This window comes from Teleopsis dalmanni, chromosome 2 (assembly GCF_002237135.1).
Source record: "Teleopsis dalmanni isolate 2A chromosome 2, ASM223713v2, whole genome shotgun sequence".
Taxonomy (NCBI): Eukaryota; Metazoa; Arthropoda; class Insecta; order Diptera; family Diopsidae; genus Teleopsis; species Teleopsis dalmanni.
In genome coordinates this window covers 219,920,688-219,948,053 of record NC_051847.1, presented here as the reverse complement: position 1 = coordinate 219,948,053, position 27,366 = coordinate 219,920,688, and the positions used below count along the sequence as shown (strand labels likewise).

The 27,366-nt window shown below is 30.7% G+C and overlaps 1 protein-coding gene across 1 annotated transcript; it reads right to left on the bottom strand.

Annotated features, from left to right (window-relative positions):
* Nucleotides 1-1,115: 1,115 nt before the first annotated feature.
* Nucleotides 1,116-25,001, bottom strand: LOC119679060 (serine/threonine-protein kinase D3). Its single transcript, XM_038091209.1, has 12 exons — nucleotides 24,745-25,001; nucleotides 17,898-18,137; nucleotides 10,408-10,825; nucleotides 6,842-6,986; nucleotides 6,627-6,764; nucleotides 6,381-6,565; nucleotides 2,406-3,489; nucleotides 2,136-2,344; nucleotides 1,796-2,067; nucleotides 1,659-1,732; nucleotides 1,411-1,593; nucleotides 1,116-1,334 (listed from the first exon to the last, which is right to left on the bottom strand). Exons 3-12 carry the CDS (start codon nucleotides 10,531-10,533, stop codon nucleotides 1,141-1,143), a joined length of 2,610 nt encoding a protein of 869 aa, XP_037947137.1. The 5' UTR covers nucleotides 10,534-10,825; nucleotides 17,898-18,137; nucleotides 24,745-25,001; the 3' UTR covers nucleotides 1,116-1,140.
* Between the last annotated feature and the right edge of the window lie 2,365 nt (nucleotides 25,002-27,366).

The following is a 27,366-nucleotide window of genomic DNA, read 5'->3' as shown; positions in this document are numbered from 1 at the left end:
CAAATATGCGAGTGATCAACACAGAGTTATAAACTAGCTAAAGTCATCTAAACCACACTTGGGGGTTTTCACTTGAGATTCTTGATTTTAAGAGCGTTCTTAGTTCTTAGTTGGTGTTCGGAAAATATTGGTTAATATTTCTCGATAATGTTCTGATTAACGTCAACGGTGGGTAATACAATAATTGATCACTGATCTTTGGGAATAAAATTTTTTTGTATATATATATTAATATAATAATACAAAGGAAAATTTTTATATATTTGATATATTTTTATATTTATTTTAGTTCCACTTCTGAGCATTATTTTACGTATATTAATTACATATATTATATATAGATAACATATATATATATATATGTATATATATTTAAATTATAATTTTTGTTTTGGTTTATCATAAGAATTTTCTTGATTTCTTAAAGATTTATAGTTTTTTAATTATTATATAATATTATATTAAGAAAATTTAGCACAATAGTTTATTTTAAGCTAATACGAAGAGCAAAATTGTAAATACTTCTATATAATTATTTAGTTATATTTAGTTATTTCCTTGTAAATATTTTTAAATTGTGTAAATAGAACAATTCCATATGACAGCATACATACATATACAATGTTTAGGTACTTTTACAGATAATTCATTAAAATTAAAATAAAAAATTAATTAATAATTTCCATTTGATATTATTTGTATAATAAAATAGTTAACATAATATATTCGATAATTATTTGTATGCATTAAAAAATAATTACACATAAATTGTTTCACTTTTATGCATTAAAATATTTTTACAAAATAAAGTGTGTAGCGTGCGAGGGACGAAATATTGAAGAAAAATTTAAACTAAAATTGCACAAAATCTCATTTGATATTCCGACACAAGTGACCGCGCATCCATTTTAGTGCCTTATCACCGATCGCTTCTACTTTAGGTGAGCCCGGCAAACTACGGCAACCGCAGCTGTTGGACTCTGCAAGTTGATTTAAGGAGTGTCTTCTTTGTCGATGTTCAATAGCGATGGCTGCAGTTGCTAATCTTGTGGCGATCTTTCCTTCTTCTTGTTGTTGTTGGTCTATATTTTGTTTGTTTTTTTGTGCTTGAGTTTTATTCAATGTCTGCACTTTATCAGGTCACATATCGCCGGCTCCTGCCCAACGCATGTCATCCGCTTCATGTGTTAAATAGCGTGTTCCCACTTGACCTTCCAAATTACGCAGGTCCCTATAAGTTTGTTTATCCTGTAGCCAATAATGTTGCAAACTTTTGTCCACCGTGTAACGCTTTCGTTGCTTAACTTGTAACAAATTATTGATTAAATCAATCGCTGAAAATAATTGAAATGAAAAGTTTATTATTAGAAAATTCAAGTCTCCAGAACAAAAAAAAAAAAAAGCTCATACCATTTGATGAAATTTCTTTCCATGGATTTGGTGGATACATGAATGCAGCATTTTGTATCTGATCATTGATATCCTCTTCTTCGTTGAACGGAAATGTACCACTCAAGCTGACATATATAATCACGCCCACACTCCACATATCTAACGAACGATTGTAACCTTTGTTACGTAGTACCTCAGGTGCTAAAATATAAAACGAGTGTTAATGAAAGTTTAATGGAGCCTCATTGCTGGATTTTTAATATTACCTAAATAAGCGGGTGTTCCTACAACAGATCTTCTAAATGATTTCTCTCCAATAATTCTCGCATAGCCGAAATCACTATAAATAATATTCATAATTGATTATTAGAAATAGAGTAGTAAATCTATATAAATTGCTAACCATAGCTTCACTTGGGGGAATTCAGAATTCGAAGAAAGCAGTACATTCTCTGGTTTTAGATCACAATGCACAATATTTTGGCTATGCAAGTGCTTAAGTGCTATGAGTATCTGCGTTATAAGGAATTTGGTTACACGTTCACTTAAACGTCCGCGTTCATGTGAAAGTATCATTTCCAGCATATCACCTTTCAGTTTTTCCATAACAACAAAAATACGTTCTGGAGTTTCAAACATTCTTTCGAGATTCACAACACCACAATGTGAGATATTCTATAAAAAAATTAGATATTATAAGTAGCTTCACAGGATACTCATATGAACACACTCATTTAACACACCTGTAATATGGCAACTTCATTCTTAAGCTGCGCTTCCTGTTTGGTTGGGAAGCGTAGTTTGTCTATAACTTTTATGGCAACGTCACGTTTTGTCTTTTTATGCACACCTCCGTAAACAACACCAAATTGTCCAGAACCCAACACTTCATCTGGAAATATTTGGTATAATTGACCCATATCCTGCACATTTTCCTCAGATTCGCAGCATTCTATTATTAATAAGATATACATATAAAATCCACTCTCCATCAATATTCCATTTCTACTTACGCGTATTAGTCACATGCATATAAGCTTGCTTTATGCTTGTCTCCCAACTCTTTGCTATATCTGTACCAATGCCACTATCGGGTGGTGGCAAGCGTACAGGCTGCTCTTCACGCATACCCACCAAAGGGTCTTGTCCCACATAATAACTCACAGATGCCGTACGTATTTCGAAACAGTAGTTATTATCTGTGCGGGTGTCATTATTTTGCTCTATAGCTTGTATCTCAGACAATGGAATTTCCTTATGATATTTGCTACCCTGTTCGGATAAAAACAAGGTGATAGTCTTCGAATCCAAACGCCAATAATAACGTTTGACTGTCTTATCTAGGTTAGTAAAATGTACTAACCAGCCTTCTTTGATAGCTTGACCTCCGCGTTTTTTTGTGTGCTTCACTGATTGTACAATTCTCATTAAAGGTATATTGGCACTCGGTGATGAAGAGGAGCTCGATTGCTCTGATTGCCCGTCTAATGATTGCCCTTCGCCTGCGCTACGATATGAGTTGCGATCATCATCGCTGATCAGTCCATTCAATAATTCTGGTGGTGAGTTCTTTGTGTTCGTTGTGGTCTTCGGTGCATTCGTACGTCCGGTGCCTGTTTTGTTAGATGATGTTGTTGTACCGCTGCCGTAACTGCGCGCTGAAGCTGTGGTTGAAGCTATATCACTTGATGGATTGTCATCAAAGTCACTATCATCAAATTCTTCCCGAAAGAAGTTATCGCGTTCTTTGCTGGTGTTACCATGTGTTGGTGTACTGTCTGCATAATCATTTATATGTAATTGTCTTTCGCCTGTGCAATCTTGCGGAACTTTGTCCATACACTTCTTATGTGTGTTGTACTGGCAATCGCGGCATTGTAAACCTTGCTTGAAGAGACCTTTTAACAGCTTCTTGCAAAATTGACAAACAGTCGGTATTCCATAGGTGTGTACCATGAATGTGTGCGGAATGCGTATTTTCTCGTGATAAGCTTGCGCTCCATGATGAAACGTAGCGTGATTATGTGAAATTGGGCTACAACCATTTCGACTACCCGCTGAAGGTGAGCGCTGATGGTTTCTGAAGTTTGGCACATTCTATGAGAAAAAAGAAGTTGTCAATAAGTTTAATTCATGGAAATATATCATGTAGTTATGGATTTAGTTTTTTAAGCTATTTTTATGGACAAAATAAAAATAATGTCTATTCTAGTATTGTGTTTTCATGAATAATAAAAAGGGAAATATATCTTATAATCAATTGGTGGCTACATTCTTATAAAATGCGATGTAAAAATTAATTTTAAAATACGGTTGAAGTGGGAATATAAATTAAACAATATGAAGTGCAATTGCCCACTATCGCGGATAAGGTTTCATAATCAAACTAATATCTTCTGAAGTCAAAACTATCTACATAATTCATCCAAGATAGATATATATAATGATATATATAATTAAGAGCGGATACGGTCTTTTGCACTATTTTGCACATTCGAAGTTTAAGTTATTACGTCCTGTTAGTTTCCAATTGTTCTCTAGTAGATATAAGCCCTAACGATCCCAACAGTTACTATAAATGAAGTTCTTAAAATAATATACAATCTCTCACCAATCCTTTAGTTAGTTTCTAAAATGGTGTGGTAACAAAGTTTGCTGCTTGGTTACATGAGAAAGATCTGCCTATATATAATTATATATAATACCTATAATTATTCCTATATATGTAGTTGTGGTAACAAAATATTCTATTTGCTTAAAAGTGAAACCTTTGTCGTCACTAAACAATTATAAACAAGTTCTAGTAACAAAAATATCTGAAATATCTGTTGCTTGACTTAATTTTAAGTTAAAGAGGTCTCTAGATCTGGTTTAATATGTAAGATTTGCTCCCAGATATTGAAAAAGAGTAAAAATGTGTTCATATGATCAATAAGAGCTTTTCTATGATGGAGTCTACATTTTAAAGAAATGCGTAAAGCAGAATTGCAACCAAGTACATAGGCTAACTAGCCACTTGTATGTCACTATGGAAATATCTTGATTGAGGCTTAAATAGGATAAGCATAGGTTAAGGACTAAATGCAAAAACTCTCGCATCATTTACTAAAGTAAATATTACACTGGATATAAATTGCAGTACTAAGTAATACTCAGATTTGCTGATCATTCCCATTTCTCAAGGGGTTTTAGTAAAGACACCTATTGTGAACATTTTCCGCTATATAGTATGTCAATATAGCTTAGTTTTCGAGATATCGGATTGCAATAACTAGTGAAAAGTTTTTATTAATGTAGCCAATGTAAAAACTCTGCAAATTTTAAACCACGATATTGCGAGAATCAAGTGGTACCTGCATAATATTAATATTTTTTGCCAAAAACGTGTGACTGGAAAGTCAGAGCCGCGTTCTTTAGGAAAGTGAATTCATATCAATTATAAAAAAACTTTTTATTTCATTACTTCAAGTGCAAGCTAGCAGTACTAAAACGTGTGGAATAAGTATCAAAGCCGAACACATAAAGAATTTTACTTCAACCACCTTTCTTCCTCCTTTGCTTTCTGGCTTATATAATCCTAGACTTCTAAGTAGTAAGCTTCTTTGTCTCAACTTTCTGCCCTAATTATTAAAATAAGTTTATTACCCATTCTCCACTGGGTCGGTGGTGGAAAACTTCTTTATTCATTTCTTTGGGTAGCGGATGCTTTCTATATACCTAACAAAAAAATGAAGACTTTTACAAAAACAGCCATTAAAGTTAATAAAAGTGCTGACTAACAGCAACAAAATTTTACAATTTTATACACACTGTACAAAAATTAGTAAAAATGCTAGTTTACAGCATAAAAAATGGCAAATACACCAAGAAAATTTTAATTAAAATATTTCTACAAAACATTTTATTTACTAAATTTCCAAATCTGATAGTAATGAATTTCTCCAAATCTCAGAGATACAATTGATTTCTATGGGATTATTATTCGTTATAGGAATAAGTGCAACTGAAATTTATTAATTATATCTATTCGTATATGTTTCTGGTAACTTTAAAAGTTGTTCTAAAGCATATCTACCTTTGGACAAACATTATTATTCATGATCTGGCTCTAACATTACTAACAATAAAAATTTAAATAAAATAAAATGAAACTAAAATCTTTTTAAAAAAATATTTTATTAAATAATAATATCAAATTTATTACAATAATAAAAAAAATATTTCGAATTATAATCACAAAGTTAAATAAAAAAAAAATAAAATTGTAAAACTAGTGATAAAAATTAAGTAAAAATATTACAACCAGATCTCCAATAAGAATGTTTAAATCTTAATTTGAAATTAATTTAAAATAGAAATTAAGTTGAATACTAAAATTATGCTTGAATAAAATCGTAATGAAAGCAATAAACGAGCTAATTCAGCTAAAATTAATAACAAAAAATATATAAATTTTAAGCATCTCACAATTTGCATGTCTTTATATCAGAGAGTCACTTAATTTGTGACTACTTGCTTAATTAAAAATTTAAACTACGGACATATAAAGTAATTGCCTAGTAAGTATAAAATTGAAAATTTCGAATTAAAAAATTAAAAATGTAAATGTAAATGTAAAATTTAGAAACGCAATTGGCGTAATAGAATGTCGACAATTTTAATTTTACTATCTATTCTTATGTTAATTGCTCGTAACTAGCGCTAAAATAATATTTCACTAGTGATTGTATAGACGAGTAATTGTGTAACTATAAACTAATTCCCAGCACCACTAACTCTTACATATACCATAAGTACTCATAAGCTCTCACATTCGTTATAAACTCAGTATTTTACTATTGCTACTCTAATGCAATGAGTTAATTAAAACTTCGGTTCCGAGTCCTGGCCCACCTATGCCATATCCTAAGCCTGCCTCTTAAGCCCGCCCCGCATACTAATCGTTAATTGTTAATAATATCACTCATAAGATCTGACATCCGCTTTACCAGTGAACTCCCTGAGTCATTTTTCAGTGTTTGCTGCTCTTCAGTCGAAATCAGAGATTGCGTGGAACTGCTGGAGGGACTGCGTGGTGGTTGCAGTGCCGAGGAACGCCGCGTTGTGTCATTGCAGCGATTACAGTTGTTTGGAATTTTTACAACACAACGTTTGTGATAATTTTGTCCGCACCCTGTATGAGAAACGGAGTTTATAAATATTAATCGTATTTTTTTTTCAACGAAATTATTTACCATCGCATTTTAGTCCTTGACGTACCAAACCAAATAGCATTTCACCGCAAAAATCACAGAAAGTCGGTGCTTTGTAGGAGTGCACGTTGAGTGTGTGAGGTTTGAGTGTGGGCATCTCTGACGTGGGATATAGTATGGCTGTAAATATAGTGCATATAGTTTATTCGTCATTAATTCAATTTTAAACTGCAAATTCGTTGCTGCAGTGAACTTACGATTTGCGGTCAGCACAATTTCAACTAATGTTTCATCGACCACTTCCGATGCCGAATTAATGATGTGTAAGACATTTGGGCTGCTGTAGTCATGACGAAATAGTAAAATACGCTCTGATAGGTACGTTAGTCCACTATCTGGTATCTGAAATGGTATCGGAAAGTCAGCGAAAATAAAATCTCTAATAGCATAGAAGATTTATTGTTAAACATAATAGACGACTATATGAAGAAATTTGTAATTATTTTAATCACATGTTATTTCCAATGCAAGTTAAAGTTATTTTATTCCAGTTATATTTCAAAAATTTAAGTTACTTGATTAAAATAATATTAAAATAAATTAAATTAAAAATGGTTAGGTTAATTTTTAGGTACCACAAAATAACTTATATCAAAAACAAACAAACCGTCATGTTAAGCCCACAACTGGATTTATATATATATATATATATGTATGCATGTATGTATATAAATGTTAGATAACTTCTTAAGCTTAGGCTAACTGATTCATAAAAGCATTATATATTGTTAGCATTACATACGAAAAATGATAATTCTTTCCGGCAGAATTAACAGTGATTTACTACGCAGAAAACTTGGTCCTAGGCGACAAGACACCTGATGTAAATATCGTAATCATTTTGTACAGCCAAGCTGCTATTGAATTTCTACTGAGCGTTACAGTAACATTCTTAACAATGCAAGAAGAGCGGGATTCTCTTAACCAGGTAGCTTAGCGAGTTTGTGTCTAGTCACATGGATACTTGGTCACAGGGATATCTCGGGCAAATACAGGACAGATAAATTTGCCACTCATTTTTTTGATATTGGTATCCCATTCACAACTGCTAAGCTATATATCAAACAAAAATATCTAAGTATAGCTAAACAAACTTAACATAGGCAGATGAACTCTCCTGTCAAATCTTAAGACCGACCTGGTCCAAACTGGACAAGCAACTTATTAGCTGTTTTAACTAAGGCGTTACCTGGCCAGCGTCACGGCATCGGTATTGATGCATCATTGCATATTAGGAAGATATGTTATAGTATATTTCTTAATTCCTTAGTATATTCACTTAAAATCTTAAAATCCCACCTATCTCCAATCCACTCTTGCTTCCCCTTTTCTGTCACGCTTTCTTTGCCGAACCATATTCTAATCCAAGTATACGTATTTGTAATTGCTTTCATGTTATCTGTTATATAGATCTCTATGGGTTGCCATAACAACAAAAACAAGGCATGCTATAGGGCAGGACTGTCCAGACTAGATGCAATCGCAGGCCAATATAAAACGCTATACAGATCGGAAGGCCGCAGAAACAAATACATACGTTCATAATTGTTTTCGACAAATAAAAAAATACGGTTATGATATTAAATTTAGTTTTATAAATTAATCAATATAAATTTATTTATTTGGTATACTATAAAAACAAAATAATATGGTTTTACCAGAACACCAAATGAAAATTTTTCTGATTGTGGTAGATTAAAAACATTTCGCGGGGCACACAAACATTAGCCGAGGGCTGCATGTCGCTTGCGGGCCGTATTTTGGACAGCCCTACTATAGGGTATACCCTATAATGAGTTCTGTGGCGCTGCGGATGAGAACGACACTGTACTCCACCCTATATATTAGTGTCTATCATTAGCTAAGACAGGATTCAATGGAGGATTTAAAATACGAATGAATGACCCTTTTCATCCTCTGTCATCCTTTAAAATTAGGAACATATTCAAGTTTATAGACTTATCAACTTTAATTTGAATAGAGAAGTTGCAACATCATTAAAGATGCTATTTGTGTTCTATATGCTTCGGTTTCTACCTTTAAAGTACAACTTTAGGTTTCTTATACGGACTGTGTGTCCGTATCCATCGTACCACTACAGACCATTATTTGTGTTTAAGTGAGCTTTAGAGTACAAGGTTACCACTCACAGTTAAACTAACCTGCTAGGTATACAAAAATAAAGTCATCACAAATATATATTCCAAAAGTCTTAGTGTTAGTCTAGGTATCGGAAGAGGTGTCATTAAGAATTTATGTATATGTTAAAATATATTATATTTATACAGAAATTTAATTTTTGAATTTATTTCAACCATTACCGTTTCATTATTATAATATGTTAATGTTACTAGAGATCCTTGGGGACTTAAGCATTATTAAACACATTTTGAAAAATGTATTCCTATTTTCACAGCCGCACACCGCACACTGCACACCGCTCTCTGTACACCGCACACTGTACACCGCAGAGCGTTGAAGCATTCAAGGCAATGTGTTTTCGTATGATTAATCAAATTTCTAATGTGCATTGCAATTCAACTGAAGTCCTTAAATTGTCAAGCGCGCAAACAGTGGAAATCCTCATAAAAACAACTCACAGTTGATTGCATATTTTATGGACTCTCATATTTCATGTACTTTTCGTACAAGATTAACTGCTCCATTTTGCACAACTTTTAGACAAAAACAATAAAAAACAATAAAAACAATAAAAACAACAAAAAACAAAACGATTTTTTTGCCACTTGTTGAGAGTGAATTACACAAAATTTCGACACGCATAAAAACCAATGAAATGTAGGAATTTTTTGCATAGCGGGCGCACGAAATATCACGCCCGACCATAAATAATTGAATAAAGACCATCAAATTAACTAAAAGAGCCACAAAGCATAAAATTAAAAAGGAGAAACAAAGAAAAAAACACAAAAAACATTTGAGACAAAAAGAATTAGTTAACACGCATATGGAAGCAAGCTCATCGACGTTAATTCACACACACATTTAAGCAAATGGGATCACAATAAAATTGAATAATTAATGCCATCAAATTAATTTGTGACACATACAAACATACAAACATACAAACATGTATAAATAATTGCACATTCCAACACACTTACATACATATGTGTACAGTACATTGTAAAGTTTATTGCGTACGCTGATAGGCTATCGGTAAGTGTGCATGTGACACACACACATACATACATAAATACAAATTCATTACAATTCTTCAAAAGCTTAGACAGAATAAAACTCTACAAATATTTATGCATACATAACATATAAACACAAATAAACGAGCGCTCCTGTGAGAGTTGTTGCTTTTGTTTTTGTGCTCGTCATATTGATAAATTGTATCGTATCGTATCGTATCGTATCGTATATGCGCTTACGTACTAACATTTGGCACAGACATATCGAGACAATTTGCCACCGCCACCAAAATAAAAAAAAAAAACTTGTGTAATTTAATAAATAATTCCATAAATTTGTTGTCACATTTTGTAATTTATCAGTTTACACTAATAAGAGAAAGCTAAACCCAAAAACAAAAGCAGAAACAACAACACTAGCTAGTTTCATATAGCTTCCAATTCATCATAATCATAAACGTTTTCAAACAATAATCAATGTATGTAGGTATGTGCATACTTTTCATATAATTTTTTTTCAGTGAACTATTTCATGTGCCCTCTTTTTCCCTCTTCATTGTAGTGTCATCACATTCATTTTAGTGTTAACTGAATCGACTCACCTTTGTGTTGATAAATTCGCATGCCAAATCCTTTAATGTTTTAAGCGTTAAGGCATTTACGGCCACCGAAACGGCATCACGTATGCTGCCGAATTGAAAGAGAAACGTCACTTCTGGCCTCTCCATTATGACGGGCACAGTACCTTGTCGGTTCGCCAGCGTTAAAGCTGTATTAAGACTCCTTACACTGGCAAATTTTTAGTATATCAGTCACGTAATATTTTGTAATTATTGACTGCAGCTTAACGAGTTTGCTATTTTAATTATGAATTCTTTGTTCTTGTTGTTGTTGTTATTATTATTATTACAGATGTTGTTGATGCTGTTGATGTTGTTGATGTTATTGTTCTTATTGTTATTGTTGTAGTCAAATTATGTAGCTTAAAATTGATGCTGGCAGCATTGATTAATATTTGATCTGAAAATAAAGGAAAATTTATATTAGCAAGTATTTAACAGGAATACGAATTTATTAGGACGAAATGAAGAATGATATGGTTTAGAAAGCAGACAGTCACATTATAAGCAATGATTAAACTTTGTTTATGTAGAATTAAATGTTTAATAAGAGAAAAAAAGGGACAACAAAACAAAATAAGTAGAAAAATAAGTACTAGGTATTAAGAAAAGTAGTATTAGGACGAAATAAAGGATATGGTTTAGAAAGCTGACAGTCACATTATAACCAATGATTAAACTTTATTTATGTAGCCTTAAATTTTTAATAAGAGAAAAAGGAACAACAAATGTGAAACAAAACAAAATAAGTAGTCAAAAAAAGTAGTATTAAAAAAAGTAGTATTACGACGAAATAAAGGATATAGTTTAGAAAGCTGACAGTCGCATTATAACCAATGATTAAACTTTGTTTATGTAAAATTAAATTTTTTTTAATAAGAGAAAAAAATTGACAACAGGTGTGAAACAAAACAAAAAAAGTTTTGATTAATAAACAAAATAAATAGATTTATTTTAATTAAGTATTGGGATTTATTAAATGAGTTCTAAGATCTAGAATGGAAACAGGAAAGTCTTGACAATTTAGAGTTTTATCCATTGTAGTGATCTGATTTCTTGAAAAAAAGTTGTAGATTAGGTTAGGTTATACCGGTGATCCCTATGGAATCTACTTAGGCCTATTGTGTTATTGTATATATTCTATATAGAAAAACTCATGGTTTAAAACCAACCAACAATTGGCGAAGCTAAAAATGCTATTAGGAAAAGTTAAAATTCTAAAAAAACAGAACTGACTTTACTTAAAATGTAAAGTCAGATCTTATAATTGATCAAGTTGAAAAATTTTATAACCTTTTCCAGGCTTTCAGGATGTCTGACAGATCAAAACAAAATGTGCCACAAAAATTTTAAAGCTTTTCTTAACCAATGATGGGCATTGACACATGAAATGTAGTACAGTTTCCTGCTCATCTACAGAGTCATAATTACGACAAAAGTCATTATAAGGTGGACCCAGTTTCATAGTATGTCTTTCTAGTATGCAGTGAAAGCTGTTAATACCCATACTATTGTGCTGACCAGGTTACGTCTTAGTTTAAGTAGGTGAGTGGTATGCATCTTGTCTAGTTTCAACCAGGATCTGTTTGTCTAGTTTGGATCCGACATGAGGGTTAATCTGTCAAATTTTGTTTTAAAAATAAAGATCTACTAAAACGGGATAATAATTTCATTTATATCTATATCTATGTCTACTAAAAAAAATAGAACTTTTCTAATCAGACAAAACTTAAATAACTAACTGGATATCTAATGTTCCTAATTTCAATAATAAACCTCAACCATTTCAATAATTCATAATTGTCAGATCTAACTGAATATCGTCACTGAATAAAAGATAATCAAATTTTTTAGTCTTGAATTGGCACAGTAATTTTCTGTATTGATTGCATTTTATTCAGTCCTACTGATTGACACATCATTTTTGAGTGACTTTTAATTTTAAACCTCATAAACACCCATAAATTATGTAATGTAGTTTACCTCCGCAGACATTCAATCTGCAGATTTTAGTCGTCTTTTTCGGCATTCGTGCCTTACCTCGGCAATATTTTAACTTTTATCCCGAAATGGATTCTCGGAAGACAGAAATATCTGTCGTGCTTATTTATTGATTATGAAAGCAGTTGGTCGTGAGTTTAAATATTTATATTTAGATAGATATTACCTAATGAGTTCCTAGATCATTTAATTTACTTTGCATGCATTGTGTAGTTGGCAGAAGATATTGTTAAATTACTCTAAATCCTTCAGATGCTGCAATCCATAAAATTTTTTTTAACTTTTATTAATTATTATTATTATTATTCTGTTAATATATATTAACAAAAATTTTGAATTTATTGAAGTTTCAATTCATGATAAAAAAATATAATATCTTAAAGTAGCACGAACTTTACTTTACCAAAATGAATACGTATTTCTGGACTAACAAAAATTAATAAAATTGAAAAAATGTATAAATAGATACAAAATGAAATCATCCTTTTCTCAAATACGTAAAAAATGCTCACAAGTACTTCACTAAACTAATATAAAAGTTTACTCTGCACAAATTTACGTGACCTGCTCTTATCAATAACTTTTTTAATTTTCTTCATTTGGAGGAAGCACGTGTTGCAGCTTAGATACTTTTCGCACCAAACCGAAACAAATGTGCTTTCCTGCAATTTTCTTCTTCCATTGATTAAATTATTTTTTTCTTTAAATTTATTTGTAATATTGCATTTCTTTTAGTTGTAAAATGTTGCCGGAATACCAATGAAGTGGAACGCTGAACTTATTGTCTCTGAGATGAGAAGATTAGTTTTAATGCCACAACTGTAGACAGGCAATACGTTTTGAGTGAAACGAATTTTAATAAAAAAAATAAATTTATTTAAAATAACAACAAATACAATTCATCATAGTACAGAGTATAAAATATTTATTTATTGATATTCTAAGAACATATTTTTCAGATATTTACATAGCGTACATTTTGTGTTAGCCACAAGATACAATTTGTCAGCGAAATCGGTTTGTGTGAAAGCGAATTTGTAGATACGAGATACACGATATGAGATACAACGCAACCATTTATCAAATATTGAAAAGTTTTAACCAACTTGAAAACCACTTAAGTCTAGTGTGGCTTGGCGTATTAATTTTATCAAGATGAAAATTGTGTACTCGTAAATAAATTTTGGAATTTTATCACATCACATTCACATTCACATCCACACCACATCTACAGCACATCGAGCCCAGTCACGGCGAATGTAATTAAAATCGTTAAGTCATGCTCAATAAGAAAATTGAAATTAAATACGGACGACATAAATTTTAAGCATTTTTTATTAAACAATTTTTGTTTCACTCGGTAATATTTTGACCCATATAAGGAGACCGCAGACATACCGCACAAAATTCAAATAATTAATATCAGAAAAAATGAGATACGAAACCGAAGAATGCCAGTAGAGAAGCAGAAAAACTGCAAAGCACCAAAGTGCGGCATTCTGTGGAAAAGAGGGGCCGAGAGTGGTAGCGCTAAGTATGGTAAGAAACAACTTTCTAAATTTTAAGTAGGTGTATCGATGGTTACAATAGTTAAATGGTAAGTGGTAAACGCTTTGTGTCTAAATATGCAAGCGGGGTAGAGGTGAAGTGTACAACGAAACGAGTGCAGGTTACTCGAATTCCAGTACAAAACTCCACTGCGGCTGAGGTTGAGGCTGAGGCTGAGTCTGAGGTTTGATGAGTGTCCCACCACAAATATGCCAAGTATCAATGCATATATGAGCACATCGTAGGAGTGTTGTTGCTTGAAGTGAGCGATGTGGTGAGCTGAATTAGAAGGGTCCTGTGCTCATATTTGGATAACAGCAATTAAAATGACTTAAAAGTGCTTCAGTTAACTATTAGCGAAATTTTTTTTCAATGGATTTTTTTTTGCGATTTGTGAGGTTTCAACAGAAACCATGTTGTGTACCGATGGGAACTCATTCGAAATTAATTTGGCATGGTTTTTATAATATTTTTAGTTTATCACATAAATGCAATGTGATGAACTAAAAATTAGTTCATCACATTAACTAAATATTTTTAGCTAAAAAAATAATTTTTTACCTAACCTTGACAAAATGTTTGTGAATTATTGCCTAGATAGCATTAACAATATATAGTATATTGGCAGTATTGAAAATTTTTTAAGAATACTTTTACGCTTTATCGCACAGCATAGTAGGCTATTGCCATCATTTAAAGTTTTGGCTTTAATGAGAACATTACGTCCAAATACATCAACTTGATATTATGATCTAATCATGTCGATCAGATAAGGATTCATCTGAAACCTTCTGATTTTGATAGCTTTTACTGATGAATACAGTTTTTGTGTTAATGTAAAATTGTTAAATAAGTAGGTATACCGAACAGACGGGGTAGCTTTCAGGGTATGTTGATAGTTGTGGATCAGAGGCGATAGGGAGAAATGCTCAACATCTGCTATGATACTATCCGACAATTTCCAAACGTTCTTCCTTCATTGGATAATTATCTGACACTCCAAGCATGTGAGCTAAAGACATTGTCAGTTTTATTAAAACAAACCCGTGTTTTCCTGACCCAGAATATGAATACTTCTAACATAAACTTCAAGCAAACAACATAGTAAAGGGCTAGTTCATCTCTTAGTGAGTTCTTAGTGAGTAGAACCAAACTGATATAAATAGCATATGATTTCACAGGTTATAAGCGTATTAAGCAGCACTACGATTTCAAAAAATGAGTCAATCTCAGATGACAGCATATAAGCACTATCTGAAAGAGGATGAGCGTTATAGTTACATTATATTTAGTCTAGTTTTAATCTAGATCAGAAAAAGGATAGTGAGCCAGTAGTATCGGTCCTTTTCTGATATTATGATATCCGCAATGGGAAACGTTCAGATTTACTCGAAAGTCTGAAATTCTTCCATTAGTTTATAATACATTCCTTAAGCCAAGGATTTACACGATTAAAGTGTTCAATTTCACTAAGAATCCAGTTGTCTGGCATAGTGTATTCTTTTATTTTATAACATAAGCACCAGAAAATAATTATTCTTCAAAAAAACTAACAGTTGTATTTCTTTGAGTGATGTTTTGCTTTTTATAAGCGACTAAACGCAATAAAGATCATTTTTAATGTGAGATATAAAATATAATAATCACTTATATAAGTAATTAAGTTATACATTGAAATCTTTAGCCTATAGAATATCTCTACCCAATTGAGCTAAAAAAGTGTACCTAATTCATTTGAGCCACGTAACTGATCACTCTTCAAATATGTAAATAAATTAAAAAGTTCGAAAAGACTATATGAAAAATAAAAGGATGTCTCTTAAAATGATCAGACTGCTATGTAACAGCACTAAAACCGCAAACCAAGCCATTAAGCAAACAAAACCATTAAATAGCATATAATAACCATATTAATATCTGCTTCTATACAAAAATGAGCTCCCCTGTAGTAAATACTGGAAACTAAAATATAGTGCCTTTCACACAAATAAGTCATTTTATTCTTTATGGAAATAACAACTAATTTTATATACTAAATAGGACCTCTATGATATGGTATCACTAATGTCATTGACGAGAATGTTTACAATAAATTTCAAAATATTATATATAAATACACCTCAAGATTTTGTAAAGAAATCCTAAAAAATGTATCTCGATGAGTAAGTATCTCTAGGTAATAATTTAAAAATGCTTGCCTCTAAGAGTTTATTTTTTGATTGATCCATTTCAAAGCGCATCAACGCATGATTAAGAAAACAAGTGGCATCCTTACTAAAAGTTGTCAGGCGCTGACAAGTCACACGTACTCCATATGACAACAGTTGACGGTGATGTTACTTTAAGGAAGACAAACATTAAGAAAGTTCAAGTGACATTTCGGTTAAATGCATAAAATATGTTTGGTTTCTTTTTGCAAAATATCTTAAGATTAGGTTAGATAAGATATTTGTAAATATTTTACTGAAAGATATGTTAACACATCAACATAGGGCACAATGAGTATTAAGAACAGTTTTTAGAAACCGCAGTATATCAGACTGGTAACATATGTGAAAACTGTTGTGAAAAGTTCAATAATTTTTCTTTTTATTGATTCCGCAAATTGAAATTGTTACCAATTAATGTCGGTTATAGGTCTGCAGCCATACTTATATCAATGGACAAAAACTTGAATAATATACTTAGGCTTCGTAGTGCATTACAAGTGATATATCCTATTCTTAAGTAAACTTTTACAACTCAAATTTCATATCATAAGTTTTAGATTGTAAGATTAACTATATCTTTAATAATAACTAGTTAAATTTTCATTAAATCATAGATCAAAGTGAAAGAGATAAACTGAATATCACAGATCGTTCTTCAATCTCTCATAGCAACAGAGTACAGTGCTATCAACTTATATAAACAATATTGTGGTGTTTACAACGTACGGGTTTCAAATTATGAATTTCAAATACCTTTTATATAGAATATCATAATAAATTATAATATATAATAATTAATATTAACTTTTTCCCTTTGAAAATTCTGAAGATAATCTTTAAGAATGGTTCTGCTAACCACACGCAATACGTTCGCGGTCCAAAATCAATTACTGCACAGATTGGAGAGCCTCAGAAACAAGTACATACGTCCATATTTTTTTTTTTTTAAAAAAAAATATAAACTACGGTGATATTGTTAAATTAAGTTTTATGAATTTAATTAATTTGAATTTGGGACACCATAAAAATAAAATAATTTATATAATATAATAATTTACCTAATTTTGGTAGATTGAAATAAGTCGCGGGCCGCACGTGAGCTGGGTTTTGGACAGCCCTGTGCTAAAGAATTCTATGGACTGAAGAACTATTGTGGAATTATGTAGTTGGTCCAAAACTATATAAACTAAAAAATATTAGCTTTTGGTAGCAGTTTGGGTTACTTGTAGCAAAAAGTCCTATATACTTTGTTCTCAGGAATCTCTGTGTTTTACGAGGAATCGTTTTCTTTGTGAATATTAAAATATTATTCCTTCTGAATCAAGATCATATAAGAAATATTCATTTTGAATAGGATCAGCTTTAAAATCATTTAAGCTTATATTTTTCTATTTAAACTACAAATATACGTAAGCAGTTCAGATGATGACTCAAATTACTATTTTCAACTACGATGAATAGTTAATTCTACTCTCTTGACTAAAGCAACTGAGCAAATACTTAAGTAATATTCCGTGGAGACCTTTGCTATATTCAAAAGATACGAAATAAAGCGTTTCATGTGAATTGGTTTTTTTATTATTCATAAAATTTTATGTTTTTCGACAAACAAAAGAAAAAATTTATAAAAGTAAAAAAAAATTAATTAATAATAGAAAAAAGCTCAAATAAGAAATAAAAACAATTCGAATCGTTGAGCATTTATTTACTTACCAATTGCCTTTTATTTTTATTGTTTTTGTTGCTTTTTGGTGTTTTGTTTGATGCTGCCTGTGCCTGGTGCCTGGTGCCTGCTGCCTGCTGTTGCTGCATCTATGAGATACTTTTGCTGCGATTTTCGTTTACATAACGTGGCGGCGAGACATTTGATTATCGTTTGCTTATTTTTGTTTTTTTTTTTGCTTTTAGTTTTTGTACTTAAGAAGCGAGTTCTTATAATATTTAACAATATTACTAAAATATAAATATTTACACTTTCTTATTAGCATTCGATCGCTGCTGTTTGCTGCTTTGCTGTTTCTAATACCACAGCGAAGTTTAACCGAATTTTAAAACAAAATACACAGACAATTTTCACAGCAAATAAAAAAATATATTTTTTTGTGGTAAAATAGTAAAATTAAGAAATTTATTTTTCCGCAAACTTAAAAAAGTAATTCTTAATTTAATTACACCAACAAATGCTGTTATTTTGTAATGTGAAACATTTAAGTGCTTTTATAACGTCAGCAACGACGCGGCGACTTCGCTTCTACCAAAGAGTTACGGACAAACTGACAAACTGGCGTTTTTTGGTAACACTTCAAAGCCATACTCGTCGTCGTCGCCGTCGTCTATGAATAAGAATTACAAAAACAAATCACACAAACGAGGAAAAACAAAACGAGAAAAAAAGCTAAATCACACAATTTGAAAACTTGTTTTGCCACAAAATGAAACTAACGAAATGAAACTCTTAACGTTCACTGAAGCACGGATTCGTGCGGTGTTAAATACGCGACGTTCAAAAATATTAAAGGGGAGAAGAACACACAGTTACTGCTACTGCTACTGCTGCTGCTTCTTCTTCTTCTACTTACATTCTGCACAGCACACAGAACACACAGCGCACAGAACACACAGCACACGGAACACACAATACACAACACACTCAATCTCGTTTTTGTTGAGCAAAATTTTAACCACAACTTTTTTTGCTCGTAAAATCCGAATCGCTCTTTGAGTTATGGCAGCAAACAATATTGTTAACTTTTTTCTTCAATTGACATTGTTACCAACTTTTCAGAAAAACCAAATTTAAATAATGAAGTTTCCTCTAGTAGTGAGTACAGTAAGTAGTTCAGGGTAATAATTTCCGGTAATTAATTGAAGTTATCAGATTTATATCATTAAGTTTATTTTGAGAAATCCTAAATAGATTACAATGACTAAATTAATTTCGTTAAGAATAGTCTATTGGACGTTGTTAACCATTTTATGGGGTCAAAAATAAACACAAAGGAATCTGCAAAAAGGAATCGCTAAAAAGGAATCCATAAAAAGGGGTTTAGGGAGCAAAAATGTGAGTCGCTCGCATACCGAACTGATGGCTGGCGACTATAGCTTAAAAATTGTCAAATGTTTTATCTATCTTCGTATCACTGTAAGAAACAACAACAATGTGAATTTGGTGATCATACGAAGAATTGTAGAGAAATGTAGAGCACACACTCAAACAACAAAAATAACGCGCTATAGAAGCAAGGAGTTGATAACAGAGTGATGAAACAGCACTAGGAATTACGAACACTGCAATAACGACCGTTATCATGACATAATTTACCAAATTAACATCTACCGGCTTAGCTGGCGTATTGATGTCGTGAGACTGAATAATGACGTTTCAGTGAAAGAGGTGTTTTTTGAACTGGGTTATCAATTCACATTTTTTGTCTTCCTCTAAGTCTGAGCCACGAGAATTTTGTGGGTTCTACAACAACCAGATAGTTAGATAGCAGAAAGACAGACAGATGGATATTACTAAACGAATACGTCTTGTCAAGTTGATCATGTATGTACATACATATGTATTTTGTTTCTGATGTCCACTTATTCGTTGTACTTATAAACATGTTGGGAAAGTTAGTGTGTCCTTTAAGTACGATGAGCATTTACTGAAAGTGAATGCCCTACTGAAAGTGAAACTGATACAAAATCTTTCCTATATGGGAAAATATTAAGACTGATTATGATGGAAGTAAGGAAACATAGTCATTAGCTATAAATGATTTTGGAGAGGATTGTGTATGTAATAATAATATGTTTGTTCAAATTTTAGATATTAGAGAAAAAAAGGTGTAGGAAGGTTTTATAGTTAATATCATAAATTATATCTTTTTATTTTAATGTGTTTTATTTTGAATTTTATATTCAAAATTGGTTTAAATTTGAAATGTTATGTTTTGAATGGTTATTTAGAGTTCATATTCTTCAGAACATTTAAATTTTATTACGAATGAACACTTATATTCGTGTCAATTTATAGACGTGACATATATGAAAAGAAATATATGACAAGAAAAAAATTCAACTCAATTTATTTTACATCTGGATGTCATTATAATTTGCTTTCAGGGTTTCTTCGCTTTTTACTATTATAAGCATGGAATCTTAGTGCTCAACTCTTTTATTAAAAAAGTTAATCACATCACCTTTAATTTCGATGTATCATTTTACATCATCGATTCGTAAACCTCTTTAAATATCTTTGCTTCTGTTGTCCCATAAGACTTTGATCAGACTTGTCTGAACGACTGGGTTCACACGATTGTTTTATTTGTAATTTTAACTGTCAAAAATTCTCTATTTGCATTGAAGGCAACAAAAATTGACAGATATTTGTACAAATACAAATAAAACTACGTTTGAGTCCAGTATTAGAATGTTCAAGTTATATTAATGTAGATTTGGAAGATAATGTTTATGTTTAGTTTTTTATTTTGTAGAAGACTTTAAGGAACACTATGTGTATTTACCTCTACAGATCTTCCTTTACTAATATATTCTGTTTTATACTAGATGATATTACTATCGTTCTTTAGAGTTTTTTGGTTGTAGTAAAAGTTGAGTTCGTTATACTGCATAAGTATTACATCATTCCCCAAAAAAACTTAATATACTGTATAAATATTATTAAACGTATTTTTTAAAATAGTAAAATTACTTGAAACATAAAATATAAAAGTTTATTAGGTTTTTAAATGGAATGATTAAATACTAATCATGATCTATTAAGCCTTTCTAGTACTTTCCATATGTTATATTTTTTTAAATTAGTATGTTGAAAACACCGCCAAGATAGTTATAAAATTCCGTAAATCTGATTAAGGAATGATTAAATACAAAGTAGAATGAAAGTCATACCACATCTATTAACGATGGGTTGCTTTTAAATTTTCTATTTTATGGCCACAAAATTAAATAAGAAATGTTTTAAAATTTTCTTCTAATTTCTGTTGGAACAGATTTGTTAATTTATTTCTTAAACAAATGCTTTCTGCTGTAAAATGTTTTTATTAATAAAAGTTTATAAATTATTATTTGGCAAATACTTAAAAAGATTATTTATTGTTTATATTGAACAACGAACTTTATTGTGTATAAGCAAATAAATCAGATCTTTTGTTTTCTCTTCATTAATCTATTGAAGATTAGGGTAATTCATCTTAGTTTTTAGTAGATTTTTTATGAGAAAAAAATAAATGAAAGTAAAAGATATTTAAGTGGAAACATTGATTGGATTTAAATTTAATTAGTTTTTTTTGCATATGAAATTAATTTAATTGTCTTGATAATTAATTGTGCACAATCACCGTGAAAGATCAAATAAATATAATCTTTCTTTCGAACATTTTATTTTGTTGTGCTTTATCAAAACTTAATAAAAAGAAATTAGTTATGTTTATTAGTAATATATGTTATTATTAAAAAAAAAATTAAATGAAAGGAAAATACTATTTGATATAACGAATTTTTAACGAATTTGACAAATGAAACTAATCTGTATAATGACTATGACAACACACTAATCAGTTCAAATTAACAGACAAAAACAGTTTAAGAACTAAGTCATTTAGTATTTCGTAAAAATACAATTATTTCGATCTGAAGAAATCATTAATTTAGTATTATAGAGTTATTGCCCTTCAGTAATTTTTAAGTTATAAAAGAAAAACGTATGCTTCCAAAAAAAAAAGCTATAGTTGTTTAATACTTTGTTTTAACACTATTATTTAGAATTTCAAAACCCTTTACAAATAGTGATATATTAAAAATTGAGAACTATATTTTTCTAGTTTTGCCCACCGAACAATACATTGTACTTTCTTTTTAAATGAAAATAGTTCAGCACTCGATTCTTTGTGCCAAGTAATAAAAAAAAGTTTTAGAGAGAGATACTTCACTTTTAATCTTTAACCGTATAGAAATTGTCAAAAACAACTTAAAATGAAATATTCCTGAAAACCGCTATGTCTACAAAAATATAAAAAAAATTTATATATATCGAACTATTATTCGATTTCAGTAAATTTGAAAGTTATAACAGTTCAAAACTGTGTTTTTTTAAGATTCCAGTTTTTTTTTAAGAAAGACTTATTTTATTTAAAACTTTTGTAGCAATTTTTTATATATAAACGTTGATATAATTGTAGAAAACTAACTGCAAAAAAATTTGAACTTATTATATCACAGATCATTTCGATTCTTTCTAGCAATCCTAATTTACCAGCACTAGTAATAAGTATAATAAAATTAAATATCGGCGGATAACAGTGTTCGCTCTAAGTTTCTCACTGATTACGCAATGTCAAAGAATTTGGGAACCAAGTATGTTTAAAACGTATGTAATAGAGTGAAAGCGGGTCACGGTCTTCAATACATGTATTCGAAGTCAAATTCGAAGAGTGTTAGGTAGCTTTTTTTCGTATTCCAATCAAAATTGAAGTGCAGAAATCACAAAAACCGAGTATTAAAATTCTCGGTTTTATTGTTATTTGAGATAACAAAATTATATATAAAATTCTAAAAATGTGTTATGACCTATCTAACATATAACGAACAGAAAATAAAACAGATCATCGAGTGTGTTTAAAAGCTCATAAAGTGAAAGCGAATATAATGTTGTATAGCTAACCTCTTATCAATTGTCAGATCTGCATTAAATTTATAAATAGTTTAAGTGTCAATTTAATTTAGTAAACATATTCTATAAGTAGAACTTTCTTACTATTAAAGTGATTACCAGGATCAGTTTTCACAACAAATTACTGTTTGTTGGCAACCCTTTTTACAAGAAACGATAAAGCAACAAACAATTAAATTTGGACCAATGTTGCTGTGATTAATAAAAAAAGTTTAAGGAATTTCCTTAACGCTTTCGACTTTCTTTAATAAGTCAATTTTTTATATATATTTATTTCAACTTTTCTCTTTTGCGTTATGTGGAATAAATTTGTATTTTTATGTGTCAGTTTTAAGTGCTCTTCAACTATTTCCTTTAAAACATTCACGTCATCGTCCAATTTGTGGTCCAACTGGCTGACTGCACACTTAAAGTCCGGCACCAGTAAATTTTTATCTGTTTGATTTAATTTTTTTTCCATTTAATGTCAAGTATACGCAGCGTAAGCTGCTGTGTAATTTTTGTTGCTATATTTGTAAAGTCCTGCTGTGGGATGTGTGACAGTAATATAATTGTAAAATATCCACTTAGCTTTTACTATATTTTCTGGTTTTATTGTTGTCATTTTTTTTTCGATTTGCTGCTTGCTACTCATATGTTATTATCATGTTTGTTTTTGTTTTATTCGTTTTTATGTCAATAAATAAGCGCGCATACTAAAAGAGAAACAATATGCATTGATAGCCACAACAATAATAACAACAATAATAATGACAACAACAATGAAAGTAGTGCTAAATAGAACAGCAAAGCTATGACAAAAACAAAAACAAAAACAACATCAACAGTGGTTAAGCTTTCTATAAATATGTGTATAATTGAGTGTTAGTTGCTTGCCACCGTTTTTCAATGCACACAAGATGCTAACGTATGATTCTGTTTAGACGATTTACTATTGTATATGTGTGTGTGTATGCTTTATTTTCAATTTCTAAGCCGTGCCCACAGTAACTCAGGCGATTTCTAATGTTTGTTGTTTATGCTTAGCATCGTGCTTTCTTGTTTTCATCGCTTATGTTTGTGACTGTGGAACTGTGGAATTGTGGAATTGTAAGCTTGTACTTTTGTTGTTTAGACGGATATTGTGTGCGTGTGTGTGTGTGTGTGTGTGTGTGTATGAACTTGATTATTTTTTATGTGCTTAATGTACGTCTGCTATGTGGCATAGTCATTATTTGAATTGTTATTGTTCTTCCATTGAACATTGCTATAGTACAAAATATTTTTATTTGTCTATTTATTTCTACGTATATTTGCAATTTTCTAGTAATTTTGCTATAAATTATTATCTCTACAAATATACGCTATTTTAATCGAATTTCTTTTCTTTGTAAACACTTAAAATATTATTTTTGTATAATTCAGCATTTTTTGTTTTTGTTTATTTACATATATCTGTATACATTTTGCTGTGGTATTAAAAACTAATTACTTTAAAAACAAACAATTTTTTTTTTGCTATTTTCGCACTTTACACTTTGCTACACCTTTCACAATTCGTTACACATAGGAATTGCAAATTTTAAAGAATTAAGGTAAACTCGTTAATTATTTAATCCCAACATAACTGTGTATAAGTGAAATTCTTTTTGGCCTTTAACTTTGAAAAGCTTTCAAATTTCTTTATTTTACTTTTTATTTATTTATTGGTTATTTTGCAATATATTCATATATGTATAATATATACAGATATACACTTCTTATTTATGCACATTATTATTTGCAAATATTTTTGTTTTGTGCAAAAAATAAACACATTCATTACTCGAATTTGATAAAATAAATTAATGCATCGAGTGAAAGAAAAACCAAATATGCTTCAGACACTCAAAGGCATACCAAGACTTTCTAGTTTTAACGTTTGCACGTTTGTTCAACCGCCGTCATACTAACTGAACTCACGATTTATATTCGAATTATTTTATTCCAAAACCGTCTCACGACATGTGCACATTTACGGCTCAGTGTTTCAGTACTTCATTTGTGCTAATAAACGCTGCCGGCTGCTGGCGCAATTCTGTTTCCGCTCTTCTGTGTGCGCGCTCAATAGAAAAGAGCAGCACAATCAACACAGTACATTGAGTAAAAATTCATGCACGCCTCTTTAAACGCCCTTTTCGTAAACTCTTACTATCAACAATTCAACAAATCGTTGCTCACGCAAATGCTGCTGCTACTGCTTCTGCGGCTGCTGCTGCTGGTACTGGTACTGTTGCTTCAGCAGTTGTTTGTTGCTTTATTTGTTAGCAACCATTTCCAGGTATTGCCAATGTTGTTGACACGAAGGTTTCTCTTTTAGTCTGCTGGCCTTTCTCTGTTTTGTTGTTGAGTTCTCAAGCACAATGCATATTCGAAGTTTCAAAACGTGTTCATTTAGTGTTGCCAACTTTGTTAAATAAATAAAGTTTTCTGAGCTTTAAGCCATTTAAAGCATTTCTTTTTGAAATATTTGTATATCTAACGTATATCAAAGTTTTAAGATATATTAAAACAGAAAGTTATGTTTTGATAATAAAAATTAAGTGATTAATTTTTCAAAAATATCTAGTGGATTTGGGTTAAACAAAGAAAAAACTTTTTGTTTTTGCAAATATGGAAAATATTTATTAAAATTTTTTTTTTTAAAATACTTTTTTTACTTTAAATAATTTTAGGAATGCTTTTATTCCTCTCGTATTGCTTTCATAAGGTATGATTTTTTAATATTAATTGAAATTAATTATTCTATTTACAATTTAGAAGTTTTTCGAACAGTAGTGAACAACAACAACAAAAATTAATTTTACATTATTTTAAATAATAAGCTGTATGGTCAACAGCTGTTTCGAATATTGTCAAATACCCATCATCAGTGGTCTTGAAAATAATTTTTGTATTTAATTATTCGTAATTTTTTCAGACTTCAAGTATTGGGAAGATAACGAGACTTAGTACTTAGAAATCGATGTTGATTTAAGCGAGTAAGCATGAGCGAAAAAAGATAGGTGAACAAAATGTGGTTATTGAACAAGGGAGGAGGATAAGTTAATTGTAGATTTTGTGACTAGGGTCACAAAAGTCACGCTTATAGATTGAAGTGATGTTAACGTGTTCTTATTAAAGAATAAAATCAGATATTGGAGGCTTACAGCAAGCAAAAAATCAAAGGATGGTGCTAAAGAATGGAATGTCGGATTATATAGCCGGGTGAGGTAACACTGGGCGAACGTAAGAAGATAATCATAGATGCAGAGAAGTTTGATTTTATGAGTAAATTAGTACTTGAAAGTGGCTGAAAGTGGCATTTTGAAGCATTTTAAAGCTGTGCCGTGGATTACTCAATATTTACTTCTATCAGTTGTGATGAATGAACATATTACTAAAAGTAAATATGAATTGTGAGTGCTGTTTGATATTAGATTTAGTATATGCTAGTATATATTACAACTTTTCAAAATCACAATATATTATTTTATATGTAACTTATTTGGATAAGCTTAAAAAAGTATTACTCACCAAAGTAGTTAGATAGATTTTTTTTCCATCTCATACTTTCTTACAATAAGTGAAATAATGTTATTTTGGAATATATATTTTATTATGATAAGTGCTTAATCGTCATAAGACGTAATAATTGAAAAGAAATTGTTATTGTAAAATAATTAAGATGAATAATTTATCACCGTGCTAAATTATAAAGCACAGAAGCATGGGCGCTGTTACGGAACGATGACGCATCACTGGAAGTTTTTGAGAGAAAAGTTCTTCTTAAGATCTTTTTTCTATGAGCTAGAGACGACTACCTCCAACGAATGAACCACAAACTGTACGAGCTAACAGCACTTAATGTAGGAGTCTGAAGAATGAACGCATTTAGCGGAAGTGCCTAAAGGTATAAGCCGAAAAAGACCGAAACCCGGGACAGGTCGAAACCCGGTAATGGATTATTATAGTCATTTAAGTAAGTGAGTAATAAACATAATAAAGTTTAAGCTATGGTTGCCTTTTAAAGTTCACTTAAGGGCATTTTGGGAAACCTAAGAATATTTAAATATATTATGGAATTTTTATAAGTAATACCGATTCATTTGTTAACTTATTTAGTCAATTTTAAAAGAAAAGTAATTAGTATAAGCAATAAATAAATAATTATTATTTACGTTTGTTAAAATAAAAGTATTTAAAACAAAAAAAAAATTACAAAAGTATAAATTATTCTTCTCATGTCAGACTCAAAAACCAATCAAAATCGTATAATTATTATTCAAAGCGTATTTTCGTAATTAAGCAGAAATTCCATACAAACAAAATCAAAGGTGCCTTTGTGTAATTGCATTTAAAAGTATTACCCATTCATCAGCCATCCTCTCTGAAAAACAAAGGGAAAAACACTTCTAAAGAAAAAGTGGCGTAAACTGTTCACATATTTGGCAAACTGAGCAATCAAGAGACATAATATTCCAGTGGTTGATGAGCGACAAA

Coding starts and splice junctions, on each gene's coding strand:
- LOC119679060 (XM_038091209.1), bottom strand. CDS start 10,533: ATGGAGAGGCCAGAAGTGACGTTTCTCTTTCAATTCGGCAGCATACGT. Junction 6,566..6,626: donor TCAAGGACTAAAATGCGATG/GTAAATAATTTC, acceptor TTTCTCATACAG/GGTGCGGACAAAATTATCAC. Junction 1,733..1,795: donor TTCCCCCAAGTGAAGCTATG/GTTAGCAATTTA, acceptor TATTATTTATAG/TGATTTCGGCTATGCGAGAA.